The 21,268-nt window shown below is 44.7% G+C and overlaps 1 protein-coding gene across 1 annotated transcript in view; it reads left to right on the top strand.

Annotated features, from left to right (window-relative positions):
* The window catches only part of LOC141133714 (NACHT, LRR and PYD domains-containing protein 12-like), a 200,615-nt gene that overhangs the window by 150,407 nt on the left and 28,940 nt on the right, over positions 1-21,268 (top strand). Inside the window, exons 10-11 of the mRNA XM_073623234.1 lie at positions 7,231-7,401; positions 11,719-11,898. Coding sequence (XP_073479335.1) covers positions 7,231-7,401; positions 11,719-11,898 — 351 coding nt within the window. The remainder of the gene's footprint in view (positions 1-7,230; positions 7,402-11,718; positions 11,899-21,268) is intronic.

Here is a 21,268-nt window from a genome sequence, read left to right as displayed (position 1 = left end):
ATCAGGTTTTAGTGTGAGTTAGTGGTAGCTAAATCCCAGACAGCATCAGATTTTTGCCAGGTACACACACTATATAGCTCCATTACTAGTATAGTATTTGAACAGATCAATATCTTTGATCTGATCAGATCTATACTAGCGTCCCCAGTAGTATAATGTTCCCAAAGAACGCATTGTTAGCAGGATCAGCCCAGATACCTGCCAGCACCTGCGTTTAGCCCCTCTGCCCAGCCCACCCAAGTGCAGTATCAACAGATCACTGTCACTTACAAAACACAACACACAAAACTGCAGCATTAGCAGAGTCATACCTGATCCCTGCTAGAGCTAACAGTTATTTTTTTTGTAGCGATTCAAGCAGTCTCTGACAACCAGTTGCTCTTTTGCCTGTGAGTCGCACTAGCTGTACCTATAAATTTAGGAAGGTTTTACCCACTTAATGACCAGACCACTTTTTACAGTTTGGCACTACGCTGTTTTAACTGGTAATTGCACGGTCATGCAATGCTGTACCAACCAAAATTGGCAAGAAACCAGAACCTGGGCAAAGGATGTAAATCCCTCAAAGAAAATACCCACACCCTGAGAGGGAAACAAACTTAGCAATTTGTGGCCGGTAGCTTGGCAGGCTTCACTGTATGCAAGCTATCGGCCACCAGTTGCCTAGTTTGTTTCCCTCTCAGGGTGTGGGTACTTTCTTTGTGGGATTTACATCCTTCGCCCAGGTTCCTGTTTCTTGCGGCTTCCCATTGGTTTCCATCTCCCCATCCTCACACAGCTCCCGGGGGAAGCTTGGTGGCATGGTTGGCATTTTATGCATTTATCAATCTATTTTGAAGTTTCTTTTATTAATTTAGGATAGCATACCCACCTATAAAGATGTATCTTTCAACTACTTCACAAAGAGTCATCTATTTCACACCAGTAGGCCAGGAGTCTTTCATCAATTGCATCTATCTGTGCTTCTCCCGAAGAAGCAAGACTCCTCTCATGAAAAGCGTATATGTGAAATTACCACATGTGTGAGACTTTTTGGCAGTCTAGCTGCGCACAGGACCCTGAAAACCAATCACCGCCTTCAGGCTTTCTAAGGGTGTAAATTTTAGATTTCACTCCTTGCTACCTTTCATAGTTTCGGATAGCTTAGAGGCATGTTGAGTATTTTGCAGATCTCGCTTTTTGTCACAAAGTTTTGAAAGCTGACAAATTCAAATTTTCCTTTTGGGTGTCTACTTTCCAAAATGGGGTCATTTGGGGGGTTTTGTGCTATCTTGACATTTCAGGGCCTCCGAAACCGTGATAGGTAGTGAGGAGAAAAATCACAATTTTACGCCCTTAAAAAGCCTGAAGGCGATGATTAGTTATCGGGGTCCTGTACACGGCTAGAAAACATCTTATACTTGTGATATCCCCGTACTCAGGAGAAGCAGCAGATTGTATTGCTGTACAGATGTATTTTGGGGTGTAATTCCACATATACCCATGCCATGTGTGAGCAATATATAATTTAGTGACAATGAAAATTTTAATTTTCCTGAAACTTGTGGCAAAATATAAAATATTCCATGGACTCAAAATGCCTCTCATCAAATAGCTTGGGGTGTCTACTTTCCAAGAATGGGTTATTTCAGGGGGGTTGAACTGTCCTGGTATTTTATGCCCAACATTAGAAGCTTATGCCACACATCACCCACTCTTCTAACCACTGGAACCACCAAATCCTTTCTGACACTTATTTTTGCTAAAAAATTACTTTGAACCCCCAAACATCATATATTTTTTTTTAAATCAGAGGCCTTACAGATTAAAATGGTGGGTGTTGCAAATTTGTTTTCACAAAGCAATTGCGCAGTGATTTTTGAAACGCAATTTTTTGGGAAAAAAACACTTTTTTATTCTTAATACACAAAAACACACTATATTGCCCAAATATTTGCTGAAATATAAAAGTGAATCTTATGCCAAGTACATAGATACCAAACACAACATGCGTTAAAATTACGCACACCGCGCAGTGGCGACAAACTATATACATTTTTAAAAACCCCCTGAAGGAGTGCGATTCCTCTAGCGGGACTTTTTTCACGGGGTTACCTCTAATAAAGTAGAAAGTAGTAGAAGTTTATAGTTTTTGTATAAAAGTATTGTAGTTTATTAATTTAGCATCTAAAAATCATTACACATGACCTAACCATATATACAATAAAATGGATGCATGTAAATGGGAAAAAGTAATTCTACAAATAAATGACCAAATGCAATGATACAGGTAATAAAGAACCAATGATCATAGAACCCGACGTTTCGAGGTAAGCAAAAGGGGTTGACCTCTTCTTCAGGGGTAATGACAATTGGTCAAAATGGATATTTCATCTAGAAAATTAACAAAAAGCAGAGCAAACAAATGGATGAATATCTCAGGCATTCACAGCAGGAGGCAGTAGAGAGCATCTAGTTTACATTATAAAGGTCAATAGACATTAACATATGTTACATCTTTAGTAAGTTCCAGGCATATACATGCAGAGATTTCATACTGACCCCTTAAGATTCATATAAACACTCCCAGGGACATTATCAGCATCCAATGCAAATCAAGAATTTGCCGCCCGTCAAGGCCACACAGGGATCACAGAACCGAGGCTCAAGAAGATAGGGAAGATACCAGGTGAATCACAGGAAAAAGAACCAGGGTGGACTGAGGTTGCTTCACAAAGGATATCCCCAATATAAGAACAGACACAGTCCTCCCCTCACTGCGAAGGCTTGAGACAGCCTGTTTGATGGAGTTAGAGGGTGGGGGGTACAATCCTGCTGGCAGTAGTTGCACCCCCCACAAGTAAATGTACCTGGGTATGTACCTGGGTATTTGCACGGATCCTGGTGTCCGGAATCGTGGTATTCACTGGACACCAGGTAATCCTTGAGAGATCTGGCTCTTTTGAATGTAAAGACCGGGTGTTTGCTCACATATGGGCCTATAGTGGGGTCCATTGAAAGAAGATGCCAATACTTATTGGTGATTTTTTTGAAGGTTTCGTGCTGGTTGCAGTATTTGGTTGTAATCGAAATTGGATTCTTCTTGATATTTTTAGAGGATGGATTGTTATATGAATCTTAAGGGGTCAGTATGAAATCTCTGCATGTATATGCCTGGAACTTACTAAAGATGCAACATATGTTAATGTCTATTGACCTTTATAATGTAAACTAGATGCCTCCTGCTGTGAATGCCTGAGATATTCATCCATTTATGTTTGCTCTGCTTTTTGTTAATTTTGTAGATGAAATATCCATTTTGACCAATTGTCGTTACCCCTGAAGAAGAGGTCAACCCCTTTTGCTTACCTCGAAACGTCGGGTTCTATGATCATTGGTTCTTTATTACCTGTATCATTGCATTTGGTCATTTATTTGTAGAATTACTTTTTCCCATTTACATGCATCCATTTTATTGTATATATGGTTAGGTCATGTGTAATGATTTTTAGATGCTAAATTAATAAACTACAATACTTTTATACAAAAACTATAAACTTCTACTACTTTCTACTTTATTAGAGGTAACCCCGTGAAAAAAGTCCCGATAGAGGAATCGCACTCCTTCAGGGGGTTTTTAAAAATGTATATAGTTTGTCGCCACTGCGCGGTGTGTGTAATTTTAACGCATGTTGTGTTTGGTATCTATGTACTCGGCATAAGATTCACTTTTATATTTCACCAAATATTTGGGCAATATAGTGTGTTTTTATAGTGTGTAAAAAAGTGTTTTTTTCCCAAAAAATTGCGTTTCAAAAATCACTGCGCAATTGCTTTGTGAAAACAAATTTGCAACACCCACCATTTTAATCGGTAAGGCCTCTGATTTAAAAAAAAAATATATGATGTTTGGGGGTTCAAAGTAATTTTTTAGCAAAAATAAGTGTCAGAAAGGATTTGGTGGTTCCAGTGGTTAGAAGAGTGGGTGATGTGTGGCATAAGCTTCTAATGTTGGGCATAAAATACCAGGACAGTTCAACCCCCCTGAAATAACCCATTCTTGGAAAGTAGACACCCCAAGCTATTTGATGAGAGGCATTTTGAGTCCATGGAATATTTTATATTTTGCCACAAGTTTCAGGAAAATTAAAATTTTCATTGTCACTAAATTATATATTGCTCACACATGGCATGGGTATATGTGGAATTACACCCCAAAATACATCTGTACAGCAATACAATCTGCTGCTTCTCCTGAGTACGGGGATATCACAAGTATGAGATGTTTTCTAGACGTGTACAGGACCCCGAAATCTAATCATCGCCTTCAGGCTTTTTAAGGGCGTAAAATTGTGATTTTTCTCCTCACTACCTATCACGGTTTTGGAGGCCCTGAAATGTCAAGATAGCACAAAACCCCCCAAATGACCCCATTTTGGAAAGTAGACACCCAAAAGGAAAATTTGAATTTGTCAGCTTTCAAAACTTTGTGACAAAAAGCGAGATCTGCAAAATACTCAACATGCCTCTAAGCTATCTGAAACTATGATAGGTAGCAAGGAGTGAAATCTAAAATTTACACCCTTAGAAAGCCTGAAGGCGGTGATTGGTTTTCAGGGTCCTGTGCGCAGCTAGACTGCCAAAAAGTCTCACACATGTGGTAATTTCACATATACGCTTTTCATGAGAGGAGTCTTGCTTCTTCGGGAGAAGCACAGATAGATGCAATTGATGAAAGACTCCTGGCCTACTGGTGTGAAATAGATGACTCTTTGTGAAGTAGTTGAAAGATACATCTTTATAGGCGGGTATGCTATCCTAAATTAATAAAAAACTTCATAATAGATGGATAAATGCATAAAATGCCAACCATGCCACCAAGCTTCCCCCGGGAGCTGTGTGAGGACGGGGAGATGGAAACCAGTGGGAAGCCGCAAGAAACAGGAACCTGGGCGAAGGATGTAAGTATCCACACCCTGAGAGGGAAACAAACTAGGCAACTGGTGGCCGGTAGCTTGCATACAGTGAAGCCTGCCAAGCTACCGGCCACAAATTGCTAAGTTTGTTTCCCTCTCAGGGTGTGGGTAATTTCTTTGTGGGATTTACATCCTTTGCCCAGGTTCTGGTTTCTTGCCAATTTTGGTTGGTACAGCATTGCATGACCGTGCAATTACCAGTTAAAACAGCGTAGTGCCAAATTATAAAAAGTGCTCTGGTCATTAAGTGGGTAAAACCTTCCGGTGCTGAAGTGGTTAAGGTAAAAAAACTTCATCCTTTACATCCTCTGTAATAATTCCTGTAACATCCTAGTATATAATCTATATCTATGGAGATGATATCTGTGTACCGCCCTGGGGCTTAGTCAGGGATGCTCCTCACAAATTTACTTGCCAGGAGTAGTTACCCTGGTCAGTTGTTAGAGATCCATTGATTTCTCCCTAAGTTTGGCCTTGTTGCACTTTTCTCTTCTACCGCCAGATGGCCGGGTACTTGGTGGTACTAGATACGAGAAGGGAAACCCAAGGTCAGGTTATGGGTATATGGGGTATCTCAGCCAATGGGCAGGGGTTTTCTTGAATCCCTTGGCCTGCTGGGAGAGCCTATATATTCGGGTGAGGTCAGGTGATCTATGTTCTGTGCCAACAGATGGCTGTCTGGGTGGACGTGTGTCGTGTGCCCTGGGCTGCTAGGCCAGAGATTGTGCCTATCCCAGGGGGAATCTGGCTGCTAGGCTGTGTCAAGTAGGCCTATCCAGTAGGAGAGCAGTGCAGTGTTGGGATTGCGGCTTGCAGTCCAACCGGAAGTGCTGGCTCTGTAAGTCAGAGAACCTGTTGTGGTTGGAGGTAGAAGGGACCAAACACCTTATTACGAGTGAGTAACTGAAGCAAGAACCAGAGCAACATTATCACTGAACGGGCACAATGGAGAATCGGGAAACTTCAGGCGGTGATCAAGTCAGGGACCCAACCAGCAGAGGAGACGCTTGCAGAGCAGCCTTGTGAGTCAAGCCAGGGACCAAGCAGGCCAGTGGGGTGAAGTTTCAGAAGTATTTAGATTGCCAAGCTAGGGACCCAGCAGGGAAGCGTGGGTGAAGCTTGAGGGAGATACCACCACAGATATTGGAGGAGCTCAAGGGATTCAGAGTCAGTGAATCAGAGGGTCTAGTGAGAGACCAGGAGCTCATTGTTGAAGAACTACAAGAGGAAGTTGTAGTGAAGCTGAAGAAACTGTTACGTTTGAGTTAGGAACTGTTAAATTGTCCTGTTGTCATAGGAGACAGCACTCCTGCATTTGCAGATGTGGCACCTTGCTGGGGCTTTTCCCTGCACAGCTGTCCTCCTATTGAAGTCTTGGTGTCTGCTAATTGAATCTACAACTACTTAAGGGTGTCCTGGCCCTAACCCTCTTTCCCCAAAAATACAAAAAGCACTGTTAAGAGAAATAAAACCTCTTTCACATTCAAGAAGTGTCTGACGCCCAATAACTTTGTCCACCTTGCACCCACTATGCCTCCCAACCCACCACATACAGAAAGATGTCAGCTATCTTTGGCCTGGAAAGTTCTCATTAGTCTGGACAAGCCCAGAGACCTTGCTACATCTGATTGCTGGAGACACTAAAGATTAAGAATGGGAGATGGAAGAATAAAGTGCTTTAATGTGAAGTGTCCCCCATGTGAATGTAGAATCCCATTGTAAATGTGGAATATTTGCCAATATAGTACTTGTATCTCTAATATATCCCAGAAATCTCAGCACTAAAGGCTGTAAATGTACATCCACCCCTCCCCCCTACATTCTCTATAAGGGATCCTATTCCTGCCACAATCCAGTGACCTTCAATGGGAACTCCTGATTTGTGGACTTTAGGAAGGTGATGGAATATTGGGGTCACTGGGATATCCACCATCAGACATTCTGCTATATTATTTCATAAACCCCCCAGATCCTTTCCTTTATATATCAATTTCAGAAGCCCCTGTATGAGACACAGTGTGAGGTCCTGCTTAATAACCGGGTACATAACGGGGTGACTGAGCTGTCACAGCGCCCCCTCTTTATACTGTGTAGACATAAGTACTACAACAGCTTCACCTTTATCAGCTTCCCTAATAACAAGATCTTTCCTCTGTGTAACATTGTGTATATCCTGATATTCCGCTCTAGTGATGTTATGTTACTTTTCACTAAATGGGAATAATTCCTCATATTCATCTTATAATATATCATGTGTCTGGATTTGTCTCTGCAGGTTGGAGGGATGTGATGTGACTTCCTCTGTCTGTGATGATCTCAGATCCATTCTTATCAATAACGGATCCCTCACCACACTGGATTTATTATGGAATAATCTGGAAGACTCTGGAATAAAACTTCTATGTGAGGGGCTCAGACATCCTGGATGTACTCTGCAGCACCTGGGGTGAGAATTTTCCTATAAATGCATAGTTGCCAACATTGTAAAAAAAAAATGTGGGACACTTTTGTGGCTGTAGGCGGAGCCGTACAATAATTAGGGGGCGGGGCATTTATTTGTAGGCGTGGTTTAGGTAAAGTACACAAGTGCGGCACGCGAAGCGCAAAGCGCTGAAAATGGGTGTGGTTTACGCATCATAGTGGGTGTGGCTTAAATGGGCGTGGCTCAACAGGGTGTGGTTAGAGTCTGAGATGAATGAGGGATGGAGAGGGAAAGGGGGAGAGGGAAATGATGGGACAGCAGCCCCAGATCCTACACAATAAAAATATGTGTATTCTAGAAAGTTTAACAATCAGCAGATAAAGATACTCCAAGAACCTGGTGTTAGCACTTCAATCATCCCGGCACCATGGTTGTTATGGTGTCAGGATGATTGAAGTGCATTATTTCTATTATTATATTGTAATATAAAATGAAATCATTCAACTCACCATAATGCTGAATCAGTGGGAGCCCTGAGTGTGTCACTATCCACGTCGCCTGCCACCAGCCATCTGTCCTTGCGTCAGGTGTCCCAGCAGAGTCCGTCCTTGCATCAGGTGCCCCCAGCAGAGTCCGTCCTTGCATCAGGTGCCCCCAGCAGAGTCCGTCCTTGCATCAGGTGCTCCCAGCAGAGACCGTCCTTGCATCAGGTGCCCCCAGTGGAGCTCCCCCTCACATCAGGTGCCCCCAGTGGAGCTCCCTCTCACATCAGGTGTCCCCAGCGGAGCTCCCCCTCACATCAGGTGTCCCCGGCAGAGCTCCCCCTCACATCAGGTGTCCCCGGCAGAGCTCTCCCTCACATCAGGTGTCCCCGGCAGAGCCCCCCTCACATCAGGTGTCCCCAGCGGAGCTCCCCCTCACATCAGGTGTCCCCGGCGGAGCTTCCCCTCACATCAGGTGTCCCCTAGGGAGCTCCCCCTCACATCAAGTGTCCCCGGCAGAGCCCCCCTCACATCAGGTGTCCCGGCAGAGCCCCCCTCACATTAGGTGTCCCCGGCAGAGCCCCCCCTCACATTAGGTGTCCCCGGCAGAGCCCCCCCTCACATCAGGTGTCCCCTGCAGAGCCCCCCCTCACATCAGGTGTCCCCTGCAGAGCCCCCCCTCACATTAGGTGTCCCCAGTGGAGCCCCCCTCACATTAGGTGTCCCCAGTCAGTGGAGCCCCCCCTCACATCAGGTGTCCCCGGCGGAGCCCCCTCTCACATCAGGTGTCCCCAGTGGAGCCCCCCTTACATCAGATTCCCACAGTGGTGGTGCGCCCCCCTACCTCAGAGGTGTCCTTGTGTCCGCCGGGTGCATGGCTAGAACCCCGCCCCTTTCCATAACAGACTGGCTGGCAGCGGGGCGGGGGGTAGGCGGGGCAAGGCGGAGGGTGGGCGGCGATGCAGGAGCTCCGTCTAGCCCCCCCAGCCGTCTTTCTGAACTTATTTAAGATGGCGGCCGGCGGAGACGATGTCTCCGCCGGCCGTGGACCTCTAGCGACGGCGGCGGCGTCGAAAATCGAGAACCAGATTTCTCGGGACATTTCCCGGGAAATCCGGGACAGTTGGCAACTATGTAAATTATATAATATTCTGCAGGATTCTGGTATAAATATTCTATGTGAGGGATCCAGACATGTCACCTGGATGAAAGTTATACAAAGACAGACTTCTGATTGGCCGGTTACACTGGGAGTTCCCATCATAGTTCTTCAGGTCACTCGCTGTTATTGGCTTTCATCCCCTCCCCCTCCACTGACTATCAGAGATCAGACTTTGGCTGGGTTCACACTGGAGTTCACAGTGGTTCACAGCAGGGGGTCCGGTGCATCTTCATTCACCGTTTCAGGTTCCGATTTCTGCCCAAATTTTGGGCACAAATCGGACCTGAAATGAACAGGACTCCATATTCTTTTCATTCAGTGACCAATCATAGACAGATTGTCCTCAATTAGAATCTGGAAGGACAGAGCGAGTCTCTAGACCAGAAGTGACCCCTAGATTCCAATAAAATCCCCCCCTCCTTGTAGATACAAAATTGTCACCTCACTGAGCCTCAAAGAGAAGTCCTAGTCATTTCATCTACAAGCCCACTGTAAAACTGTCTGCCAGACATTGATTTATATCAGAGATCAGAGGAATCTATTTTATCTCTCATACAAAATAAAATATTAGTTGCAGAGAAATGGATATAATTCCTCCTGATTGTACACATGTTGGGGTACATGTACATATAACATTGTATGTGAAGTGAGGATAGAATCCAGGAGAAACTCCCAGAATGGTTCTATGGAGTCTGATCACACCAGACAAGCACTGATTGGTCTTGTTGGGATCAGACTGACATGCCGATATTAAAAATCCAATCTTCATCCATCAGAACCATTCATGGTCCATTTAGCTCTGGTTCCTTCAGAACACAGGACCGACTTAGGGGCTGGGAAGGGAACACCCCCCAAGGTTGATTGGCTGATGGCTAAACTCCACCCACATCCATAAATTGAGGATCCTGAGATATGGACGGGGTGATTCCCATGGAGCCAGTCTAACCGGTGAATAGCGGATGTTCCTGACATGTTCCTGTCACAGGATAATCCTCAGTAAAAGTTTATTTCTGTTTTATGCTCACAGCCAGACTGTGTCTGCCTTTTGTCTTTGTTGTGTTTTCTGTCATTCTTTATCTTTGTACATATTTTATACACTAAATAAACTAGTGTAGCTCTGCTCTATATTACACAGACAGACAACCTACCTGCAGACCGAGGTAAGTGTTACCACAACCCCAGTGTTACTATACGGCTGTGTAACTATGTAATAAACCACCTAACCACCTGATCCTGATACTTCCAAATAATAATTACACAACAAAAATTATAATACAAAGCAAATACTACATACAATATATGTCTGCTACTACCACAACCTCAGTGCTGTAACAAGGTGTTGCAGCCTAATGAATTGGTATCAATACACTTTATGCAGAAAACTAACAACTTTATACAGGTAATTGATACCAAAGCACCAGTGCTGTGACTAGCTAATAGTACCCCAAACCCAGTGCTGTAAATACATGTTGCAAACTTATACATTTCTACTTTGAATGGTGTGTGTAAAAAAAAAAAAAACTATTTTTCAGGTAATTTATGCCAAAACACCAGTGCTGCAAATGTAGTACTTATTTTGCTATTAATACATTTTCTGCAGAAACCAACAATTTTATACAGGTAATTGCTATCAAAGCACCAGCGCTGCATCTGGCTGCTAATACAACAAACCTCAGTGCTGTGAATACATATTACAAACTAACACATTACTAATGGAAATTATGAATGTAAAAAACAATAACTAGTTACAAGTAATTGATGCCACAACTCCAGTGCTGTAAAATGAATGTATCTAGTTGGATATATATAAGAGGAAAGTCGATATATCTATGAGCAATCTTCCTCAATGATGGTGCCCCCTCCAGTGTGTCACTACAAAATGAAGTGTGTTCAGAGTCCTCCACGTCCATACTGATGAAATGCCCCCTCAGGTATTGGCCCCATATACAATATAGGTGTCATGTGCTTGTCCCCCTCTAGGGGGCTCAATGGGCCCGGGGTACTTCCCACAAGATCAGCTGTCACACGCGTGGGGTCCCTTTAAGGGATTTGGTCCCTCCTGATTGGATGGATATAGAACTCCAAATAAAACAAAAATGTAACCAATAGTAAAGTACGTCCTTCAAAACAATTGTCTCTTTATTTACAATAAATGCCCTGACAACCAATAATATGTCAGCATATCCAGCAACCAATTGGGCAGCAGATAATATCACTCACCAGAACCACTTCCTGTTTCAGTTCCACCCGGCTCCGCCCGAGGGCTGACTGTCCAATGATTGGTTGATCTGCTGACATATTATCATTGCTTGTCAGTGCATTTAGCAATCCTCAAGGATTTTGCTGCACGGAGACGCATGTGAATTAGAAATCCCATTATTTCCTATGTGGCCGGTTCCCATCGATGTGCCGCAGTTTAGTGTGAAAGGGAATCTATATGGAGTCATTCACACCTCCAATGTGTGCGTTACCATGTACTCCGCAATGTACCCGCAACAGTGTATCTCCACACTAAGACTTTTCAGGTGGACGACAACTTACCTCCATTTCACAGGGGAGGTCCAACCAATATTTATTCCATCCATATGTCCCAACATTTCATTTTCTAAGACCCCACTCACTGATTATTCATTGGATGTGTCTACTTCTGCCCCTCCATGGAAGAATATTTCACCTCTTTCCTGCTTCTCCCTCCAGAGTCTATATCTGTAAAGTGACATTACGGTGCTGTTATGATCTTTGCTCCGTTATCTCCATAAACCGAACTCTGACTGATCTGCAGATAACATTGAATGAGGATGAGATGATGTTGGAGTCAGAAGTGAGACGACGTTGTGAGGTTCTCCGGAATGCCGGCTTCTCTGTGGTGGATAGAGGGTAAGATCTGTTATATTGGAAGTAACACACATACTAAGTCATAAGCCTCGTACACACACTTATATTTTTGGAGGACCGAACGTCCATTTTTTGTGGCATGCGAGTCTCATGTCGAAAGTGAATAGGTTACTCACAATTAGGGATGAGCCGAACACCCCCCGATTCTTGTGCGAACGGACCGAAAATTTGCGCGAACTTTAGAACCCCATTGAAGTCTATGGGACTCGAACGTTCGAAATCAGTGCTACTTTTAAAGGCTAATTTGCATGGTATTGTCCTAAAGAGGGTTTGGGGACCCGGGTCCTGCCCCAGGGGACATGTATCAATGCAAAAAAAAACTTTTAAAAACGTCCGTTTTTTCGGGAGCAGTAATTGTAATAATGCTTAAAGTGAAAAAATAAAAAGTGAAATATTCCTTTAAATATCGTACCTGGGGGGTGTCTATAGTATTCCTGTAAAGTGGCGCATGTTTCCAGTGCTTAGAACAGTCCCTGCACCAAATGTCATTTTTAGAGGAATAAAAGTCATTTAAAACTGCTTGCAGCTTTAATGTAATTAGTGAGACAAACGGCATGGGTACCCCCCCCCCCCCCCCACAGTCCATTACCAGGCCCTTTAGGTCTTGTATGGATATTAAGGGGAACCCCGCACCCAAATTTAAAAAAGGAAAGGCGTGAGGCCCCCAGGCCCTATATACTCTGAACAGCAGTATACAGGCGGTGCAAACAAGACAGGGACTGTAGGTTTGTTGTTAAGTAGAATCTGTTTGTAATTTTGAACTGGTACATTTTTAAAGTGTAGCTCCAGCCAAAAAATCTATTTTAAGCTTTTTGGAAAACATAGGGAAGGGTTATCACCCCTGTGACATTTGTTTTGCTGTCTGTGCACCTCTTCAGAAGATTTCATCTCACTTTCTGTCCCAATGACAAATGTTTTTTGACAATGTGGGGTTTTTAGTGAAACAAAGATTGGTGATAAAGCATCAGTGAAGAGGAGATACTTTTTTCCCATATTAACTATTACAGGAGAGAATTTCCCTTCCTAGGGGTAGATTTCATCTCACTTCCTGTTGTCTCCTTCTGTTTGCAAGTAGGAGTCATTTGTAAGTTGGATGTTTGAAAGTAGGGGGCTGCCCTATATACTCTGCAGAAATTGGGGCCTTAGGTGTTGGTGTTGCTACAACACTAAAGGTCCAAGAAAAATTGTGCCTTTGGTGGTGGTGGTGGTGCTGGTGCCACAACACTGTAAGTCCTCACAGTTAGTCTTGGTGGGCGCAGAAATGGGCCCTGCAGTGAAATATTAGATCAAAAATTGTAATTACATGTCCCTGTTGAACAGGGGCAGAAAAATTGGGTCTTAGGCACTGGTGCCACAACACTGCAACCCCTCACAGATAGTCTAGCTGGAGCGCAAGAATGAGCCCTCCTGCAAAATATTGCATCAAAACTTGTAATTACACGCCCCTGTTAAACAGAGGCTGAAAAATTGGGCCTTAGGCACTGGTGCTGGTGCCACAACACTGCAATCCCTCACAAATACTCTAGTTGAGCGCAGCAATGAACCCTCCTTGCAAAATATTGCATCAAAAATTGTAATTACACGCACCTGTTAGACAGGGGCTGAAAAATTGGGCCTTAGCCACTGGTGGCGTGCCCAGAACCAAAAATATTCTTACAAACTATCAGCATGATCATTGAGGAGGAAGAGGATAGTCACTCAGCATAACAGGATAGTCACTCAGCATCAGCATAGGCGGTCTTGAAGGGATCTGACATTTAAAAAAACGTATTCGGTTACATCAGCATCAGGTGCTTGGTAGCTGGTGGTGATCCAAGACTGATTCATTTTTATGAAGGTCAGTTGATCGACTGAGTTGGTGGACAGGCGCACCCTGTGATCGGTTACAAAGCTTCCAGCAGCACTAAATGTGCGTTCCGAAAGAACGCTGGATGCAGGACAGGCCAGTAGCTCAATTGCGTACTGTGCAAGCTCTGGCCCGTGATCCATCCTCAAGACCCAGTAACCCAGAGGATTTTCGGTGGGAAAGGTGTCCAAGTCAGATCTTGCCCCTAGGTATTCCTGTACCATGTAAAACAGACGCTGGCGATGGTTGTTGGAACCGATCATACCTTGCGGCTGTGGACTAAAAAATTGTCTGAACATATCGGTCAGACGGCCACCTTCTCTACCGCTCCTTCTTTGACTGACCGAAGCCTCAGCAACACGTTGTCCAGGAACAGGAGTTTGTAACATCCCATTCTCTGGGAATGCGTTGCACAGACCTTTCTGCAAGGCCTCCCAAAGATGTTTCATCCTCTGCTCCCTCTGCGATGGCAAGATGAGGTCTGCAACCTTACCCTTGTAACGTGGATCAAGGAGGATTGCCAGCCAGTATTGATTCCTCTCCTTGATACCACAAATACGAGGATCCTTTCGCATGCTTTGCAGGATCAGGGAGGCCATACAGCGTAGGTTTGTTGAGGCATTCGGTCCAGAGTCCTCTGGGTCACTAAGGATGACATGATCCGCAGCCATCTCCTTCCAGCCACGTACAAGTCCATGGGTTTCTTGGGACTGTAAATGATCCCTTAAAGACTGCTGCTGATGCTGAGTGCCAGGCTCCACCTCCATGCTGACACTCCTCCTCCTCCTCCTCCTCCTCCTCTTCCTGTGTGATCGGTGGCACGCAGGAACACTGTCTGGATAAAGGGGGCCTTGAGAGCTAAGGAAGTCCTCCTCTTCCTGCCTCTGTTCTGCCTCAAGTGCCCTGTCCATTATTCCACACAGCATGTGCTCCAACAGGTGGACAAGGGGGACAGTGTTACAGATGCATGCACTGTCACTGCTCACCATCCTCGTGGCCTCCTGAAATGGTGACAGGACAGTGCATGCATCCCTGATCATGGCCCACTGGCGTGGGGAAAAAAAACAAGCTCCCTGACCCTGTCCTGGTGCCATAGTCGCACAGGTACTCATTGATGTCCCTCTGCTGCGTGTGCAGCTGCTGCAACATGGCCAATGTTGAGTTCCACCTGGTGGGCATGTCACAGATTAGGCGGTTCTTGGGCAGGTTAAATTCCTTTTGGAGGTCAGCCAGCCGAGCACTGGCATTATATGACCTGCAGAAATGCACACAGACTTTCCTGGCCTGCCTCAGGACATCCTGTAAGCCCGGGTACCTGCCCAAGAACCGCTGCACCACCAAGTTAAGGATGTGAGCCAAACAGGGCACATGGGTCAGTTGTCCTTGTCGGAGGGCGGAGAGGAGGTTGGTGCCATTGTCGCAAACCACCATACGTGGCTTAAGCTGGCGTGGCGTCAACCACCTCTGAACCTGCCCCTGCAGAGCTGACAGAATCTCTGCCCCAGTGTGGCTCCTGTCCTCCAAGCACACCAGCTCAAGCACCGCATGGCATCTTTTGGCCTGCGTACTTGCGTAGCCCCTTGAACGCCTATGGAGCACCACTGGTTCCAAGGACAAAGCACAGGAAGAGACCATGGAGGAAGAAGAAGATGAGGGGGTGGAGGAGAGACTTGTGTCAGAATCAACCGGTAGTGGGATTTTGGAGGCGTTGTGGCAGAACAACCTCCAACACTACTGCACCTTGTCCTGCATCCTTCCCAGCTGCCAGCAGAGTCACCCAATGCACCATGAAACTTAGGTAACGTCCCTGTCCATGCCTGCTGGACCATGAGTCAGCGGTAATATGCACCTTACCGCTGACCGAAGACATTGCCTTCCACATGCCGGTAGAGAATCGCCTTCCGTGAGAAAAAGTGGCGTTTGGGAACCTGCCACTGAGGAACCGCACATTCCACAAAATCACAGAAGGGGGCAGAGTCTACCAACTGAAAAGGTAGCAGTTGAAGTGCTAGCTATTTTGCCAAGCTAGCATTCAACCGCTGGGCATGTGGATGGCTGGGAGCGAACTTCTTTCTGCGGTGCAGCAGCTGGGGCAGGGAAATTTGCCTGGTGCAATCTGATGTCGGTTTACCGATAGCAGATTGCCCGCAAGTACTTGGCAGTGACACACCTAATTCTACACCTTCATTCCTCTCAGTGCAGGTCTCAGAGAGGACTGAAGGTATAGTGGGGTTGGAGATCTCAGCTGATGAGGAGCAAGGAGAGGTCCTCTTTGTTCTTTGGTATGGGTCTTTTAGGTATGCTTGTCAACAAACTGCATGGCAGGTCAACATATGTCTGGTCAAGCATGTGGTGCCCAAGCGGGTGATGTTTTGGCCACGCGAGATATGCTTGAGACATATGGTACAAATAGCAGCAGTGGGATCTGATTCACTTGTCTCAAAAAATGCCCACACCAAAGAACTTTTGGAATAACGCGCAGAGGCAGCAGCGCCCTGCACATGCGGAGCTCTACTGTGTGATGCAGTCGGTGTGCTGCCCTTAAGATGGCCCCTGGAGGGCATTCTGCCTCATTGGTGATGTGCCTCCTCCTCCTCCTCCTCTCTCCTATCAAGCACCCACATGGAGTCAGTGACTTCATCATCCCCTCCCTCCTCATCACTGGAGCAAAGATGGCATTATGCTGCAGCTGGGGGAACATGACTGCCAGATTGCTGTCCTTCTTGGGTACCCCCTCTCTCTGGGCTCACGTTACTGCCCTCCTCTAGCTGGGTACCATCATTGGAGCCTTCAAAACGCTGGGAATCCTCCTGGAGCATGTACCCAACACTGTGGTCAAACAGTTTGGGAGACTCCTCAGGAAGACATGGTGGGGCTAGGGAAGGAGTGACTGATGCCATTGAGCCGAGGAAAGAGGCTGTGTTGGCAGCTGCTTTGCCAGACAAAGTACCCTGAGCCTGGGTGAGAGAGGATGAGGAGGATGAGGACGGCTTGGTCATCCACTCTACCAAGTCTTCCACATGTTGCAGCTCAACACGGCCAGCTGCCCGAAAAAAAGGACAAGCGTGTCCCAACGGCCACGTGCTAATGAGGATGCACCGTCTCCACGACCAGCACTGTTGCCTCTAGATACAGAGCCTGCTTGCTCTCTTTTATTGGCTTGTGACTGTCTGCCTCTCCTTGTTAGCCTTCCAGACATACTAATGGCCTGCAGTGAGATGTAGCTGCACAAAGCTGGGATGTATACATATATACTGTATATATATACTGATAATGCAGCTAGCAGAATCAACTGCCTGCCTGTAGTATTATAAGTATGAGAACACCAGCAATTGTCTTCAGGTAGCTTTAGGTGCATACTGTGCAGAGGACACAGAACTCTAATGCCCTGTACACACGGGCGGACATTGATCAGACATTCCGACAACAAAATCCATGGATTTTTTCCGACGGATGTTGGCTCGAACTTGTCTTGCATACACATGGTCACACAAAGTTGTCAGAAAATCCGATCGTTCTGAACGTGGTGGCGTAAAACATGTACAACGGGACTATAAACGGGGCAGTAGCCAATAGCTTTCGTTTCTTGATTTATTCTGAGCATGCGTGGCACTTTGTGTGTCGGATTTGTGTACACACGATCGGAATTTCTGACAACGGATTTTGTTGTCGGAAAATTTTATAGCAAGCTCTCAAACTTTGTGTGTCAGAAATTGCTATGGAAAATGTGTGATGGAGCCTACACACGGTCGGAATTGCCAACAACAAGGTCCTATCACACATTTTCCATCGGAAAATCCTATCGTGTGTACAGGGCATTACTGTAAATACTGTAGCTGCCTGCCTGTGGTATTAATAAGTTCAGAAGAACACCACCAATTTTATTCAGGTAGTTTTAGGTGCACATTGTGCAAAGGACACAGTACACTAACTGTAAATACTGTAGCTGCCTGTCTGTGGTATTAATAGGAGCAGAACAACAGCAATTGTCTTCAGGTAGCTTTAGGTGCACACTGTGCAGAAGACGCACTACACTAACTTGTAAATACTACAGCTGCCTGTGGTACTAATAGGATCAGAAAAACACCACCAATTTCTTCAGGTAGCTTTAGGTGCACACTGTGCAAAGGACGCACTACACTAACTTGTAAATACTACAGCTGCCTGCGGTACTAATAGGATCAGAACACCACCAATTTCTTCAGGTAGCTTTAGGTGCACACTGTGCAAAGGACGCACTACACTAACTTGTAAATACTACAGCTGCCTGCGGTACTAATAGGATCAGAAGAACACCAGCAATTTTCTTCAGGTAGCTGTAAATACTGTAAAAACACCTGCCAGCCTCTCAGTAGGAAGATAATAACAGGAATGGATCTAGCTAAACTGAATACAGTGTATGTATATATATATCTATATATATATATATATATAGATATATATATATACAGTGGGGACGGAAAGTATTCAGACCCCCTTAAATGTTTCACTCTTTATTATATTGCAGTCATTTGCTAAAATCATTTAAGTTCATTTTTTTTCCCTCATTAATGAAACACAACACCCCATATTGACAGATAAACACAGAATTGTTGACATTTTTGCAGATTATTAAAAAAGAAAAACTGAAATATCACATGGTCCTAAGTATTCAGACCCTTTGCTGTGACACTCATATATTTAACTCAGGTGCTGTCCATTTCTTCTGATCATCCTTGAGATGGTTCTACACCTTCATTTGAGTCCAGCTGTGTTTGATTATACTGATTGGACTTGATTAGGAAAGCCACACACCTGTCTATATAAGACCTTACAGCTCACAGTGCATGTCAGAGCAAATGAGAATCATGAGGTCAAAAGAACTGCCTGAAGAGCTCAGAGACAGAATTGTGGCAAGGCACAGATCTGGCCAAGGTTACAAAAAAATTCTCCTGCACTTAAGGTTCCTAAGAGCACAGTGGCCTCCATTCCATAAATGGAAGACATTTGGGATGACCAGAACCCTTCCTAGAGCTGGCCGTCCGTCCAAACTTAGCTATCGGGGGAGAAGAGCCTCGGTGAGAGAGGTAAAGAAGAACACAAAGAATACTGTGGCTGAGCTCCAGAGATGCAGTCAGGAGATGGGAGAAAGTTGTGGAAAGTCAACCATCACTGCAGCCCTCCACCAGTCGGGGCATTATGGTAGAGTGGCCAGACGGAAGCCTCTCCTCAGTGCGACACATGAAAGCCGCATGGAGTTTGCTAAAAAAAACACCTGAAGGACTCCAAGATGGTGAGAAATAAGATTCTTTGGTCTGATGAGACCAAGATAGAACTTTTTTGCCTTAATTCTAAGCGGTATGTGTGGAGAAAACCAGGCACTGCTCATCACCTGTCCAATACAGTCCCAACAGTGAAGCATGGTGGTGGCAGCGTCATGCTGTGGGGGTGTTTTTCAGCTGCAGGGACAGGATGACTGCTTGCAATCGAGGGAAAGATGAATGCGGCCAAGTACAGGGATATATCCTGGACGAAAACCTTCTCCAGAGTGCTCAGAACCTCAGACTGGTCCAAAGGTTTCCCTTCCAACAAGACAATAACCCTAAGCACACAGCTAAAATAACGAAGGAGTAGCTTCACAACAACTCCGTGACTGTTCTTGAATGGCCCAGCCAGAGCCCTGACTTAAACTCAATTGAGCATCTCTGGAGAGACCTAAAAATGGCTGTCCACCACAGTTTACCATCCAACCTAACAGAACTGGAGAGGATCTGCAAGGAGGAATGTCAGAGGATACCCAAACCAAGTGTGAAAAACTTGTTGCATCTTTCCCAAAAAGACTCATGGCTGTATTAGATCAAAAGGGTGCTTCTACTAAATACTGAGCAAAGGGTCTGAATACTTAGGAACATATTATCTTTCAGTTTTTCTTTTTTAATAAATCTGCAAAAATGTCAACAGTTCTGTGTTTTTCTGTCAATATGGGGTGCTGTGTGTACATTAATGAGGAAAAAAATGAACTTAAATGATTTTAGCAAATGGCTGCAATATAACAAAAGGTGAAAAATTTAAGGGGGTCTGAATACTTTCTGTCCCCAGTGTATATACACAACACCTAGGATGGATATATATATATATACATACACATACATACACAATACACTGTAAGTGCAGCTAACTGACTCGCCTGCCTACTCTATCTAACTTAAATCAAATGACACTGTCTCTCTCTCTATCTCTCTCTCAACGCTGGAACACACTACACAGGGCTGACGTGCAGGCCGCCTTATATAGTGTGGGGCGTGTACTAAACCCCCTGAGCCATAATTGGCTGCAGCCACCCTGGCTTTGGCCAATTACAGCTCTCTGTACAGACGGCGCTGTGATTGGCCAAGCATGCGGGTCATAGTGCATGCTTGGCCAATCATCAGCCAGCAATGCACTGCGATGCCGTAGTGAATTATGGGCCGTGACGTGACACTCGAATTTGGCGCGAATGGCCCATATCGTTCTTAAGTCGACGAACAACCGAACATGCGATGTTCGTCTCGAACACGAAGCTCATCCCCACTCACAATATAAAAATTTTCAGATGACAGAATACAATGTCAGAAGTGACGTAATGTGTTGAATAGTTTTGTATGTATTCTTTCGTTTCTGAGCATGTGTAGTCTTGTTCTTATGATTTTTTTTGTATGAAAACCGTACTAATGAAACAAAAATTGGACGTTGAGTTCACATACAACAAAAATTTTATAGTCTGCACATCCAGCTTCTGTCTGATGAAAAAGAGAAATCAGCTGTTGAAAGCACCGTACTAATGATTCAAAAGTCGGCAGTCATACAAATTTTTTCATCCGATTTTTGTTTCATGTGTACGGGCCTTTAGAATGTGAATAGTAAAATGTAGACAACATTGGATGGTGATGAGATGATGGAGGTGGGGTGTTGTTGGGAGGTCTTCTGACACCCGGGCTGCACTGTAATGAAAATGGAAGGACGGGTGAGAAACATTCTATAAAATTTCTGTAGAACCCCTTGGAGGTCTCTGTACTTATAAAGATAATGAGTAAGGATGAGTCGCACACCCTCCGGTTCAGTTGGCAGCAGAACATGTGAACAGGCAAAAAATTTGCATGAACATACGAACACCATTAAAGTATATGGGACACGAACATGAAAAATCAAAAGTGCTAATTTTAAAGGCTTATATGCAAGTTATTGTCATAAAAAGTGTTTGGGGACTCGGGTCCTGCCCCAGGGGACATGTATCAATGCAAAAAAAAGTTTTAAAAACTGATATTTTTTCGGGAGCAGTGATTTTATTAATGCTTAAAGTAAAACAATAAAAATAAAGTATTCATTTAAATATTGTGCCTGGGGGGTGTCTATAGTATGCCTGTAAAGTGGCACATTTTTTCTGTGTTTAGAACAATACCACAGCAAAATGACATTTCTAAAGGAGAAAAGTAATTTAAAACTGGCCAGGGTGGCTTTGGCCAATTATGGCTCAGGGGGTTTAGTACA

Source organism: Aquarana catesbeiana, linkage group LG03 (genome assembly GCF_042186555.1).
Source record: "Aquarana catesbeiana isolate 2022-GZ linkage group LG03, ASM4218655v1, whole genome shotgun sequence".
NCBI classification, from domain to species: domain Eukaryota; kingdom Metazoa; phylum Chordata; class Amphibia; order Anura; family Ranidae; genus Aquarana; species Aquarana catesbeiana.
This window is presented reverse-complemented; position numbering and strand designations above follow the sequence as displayed.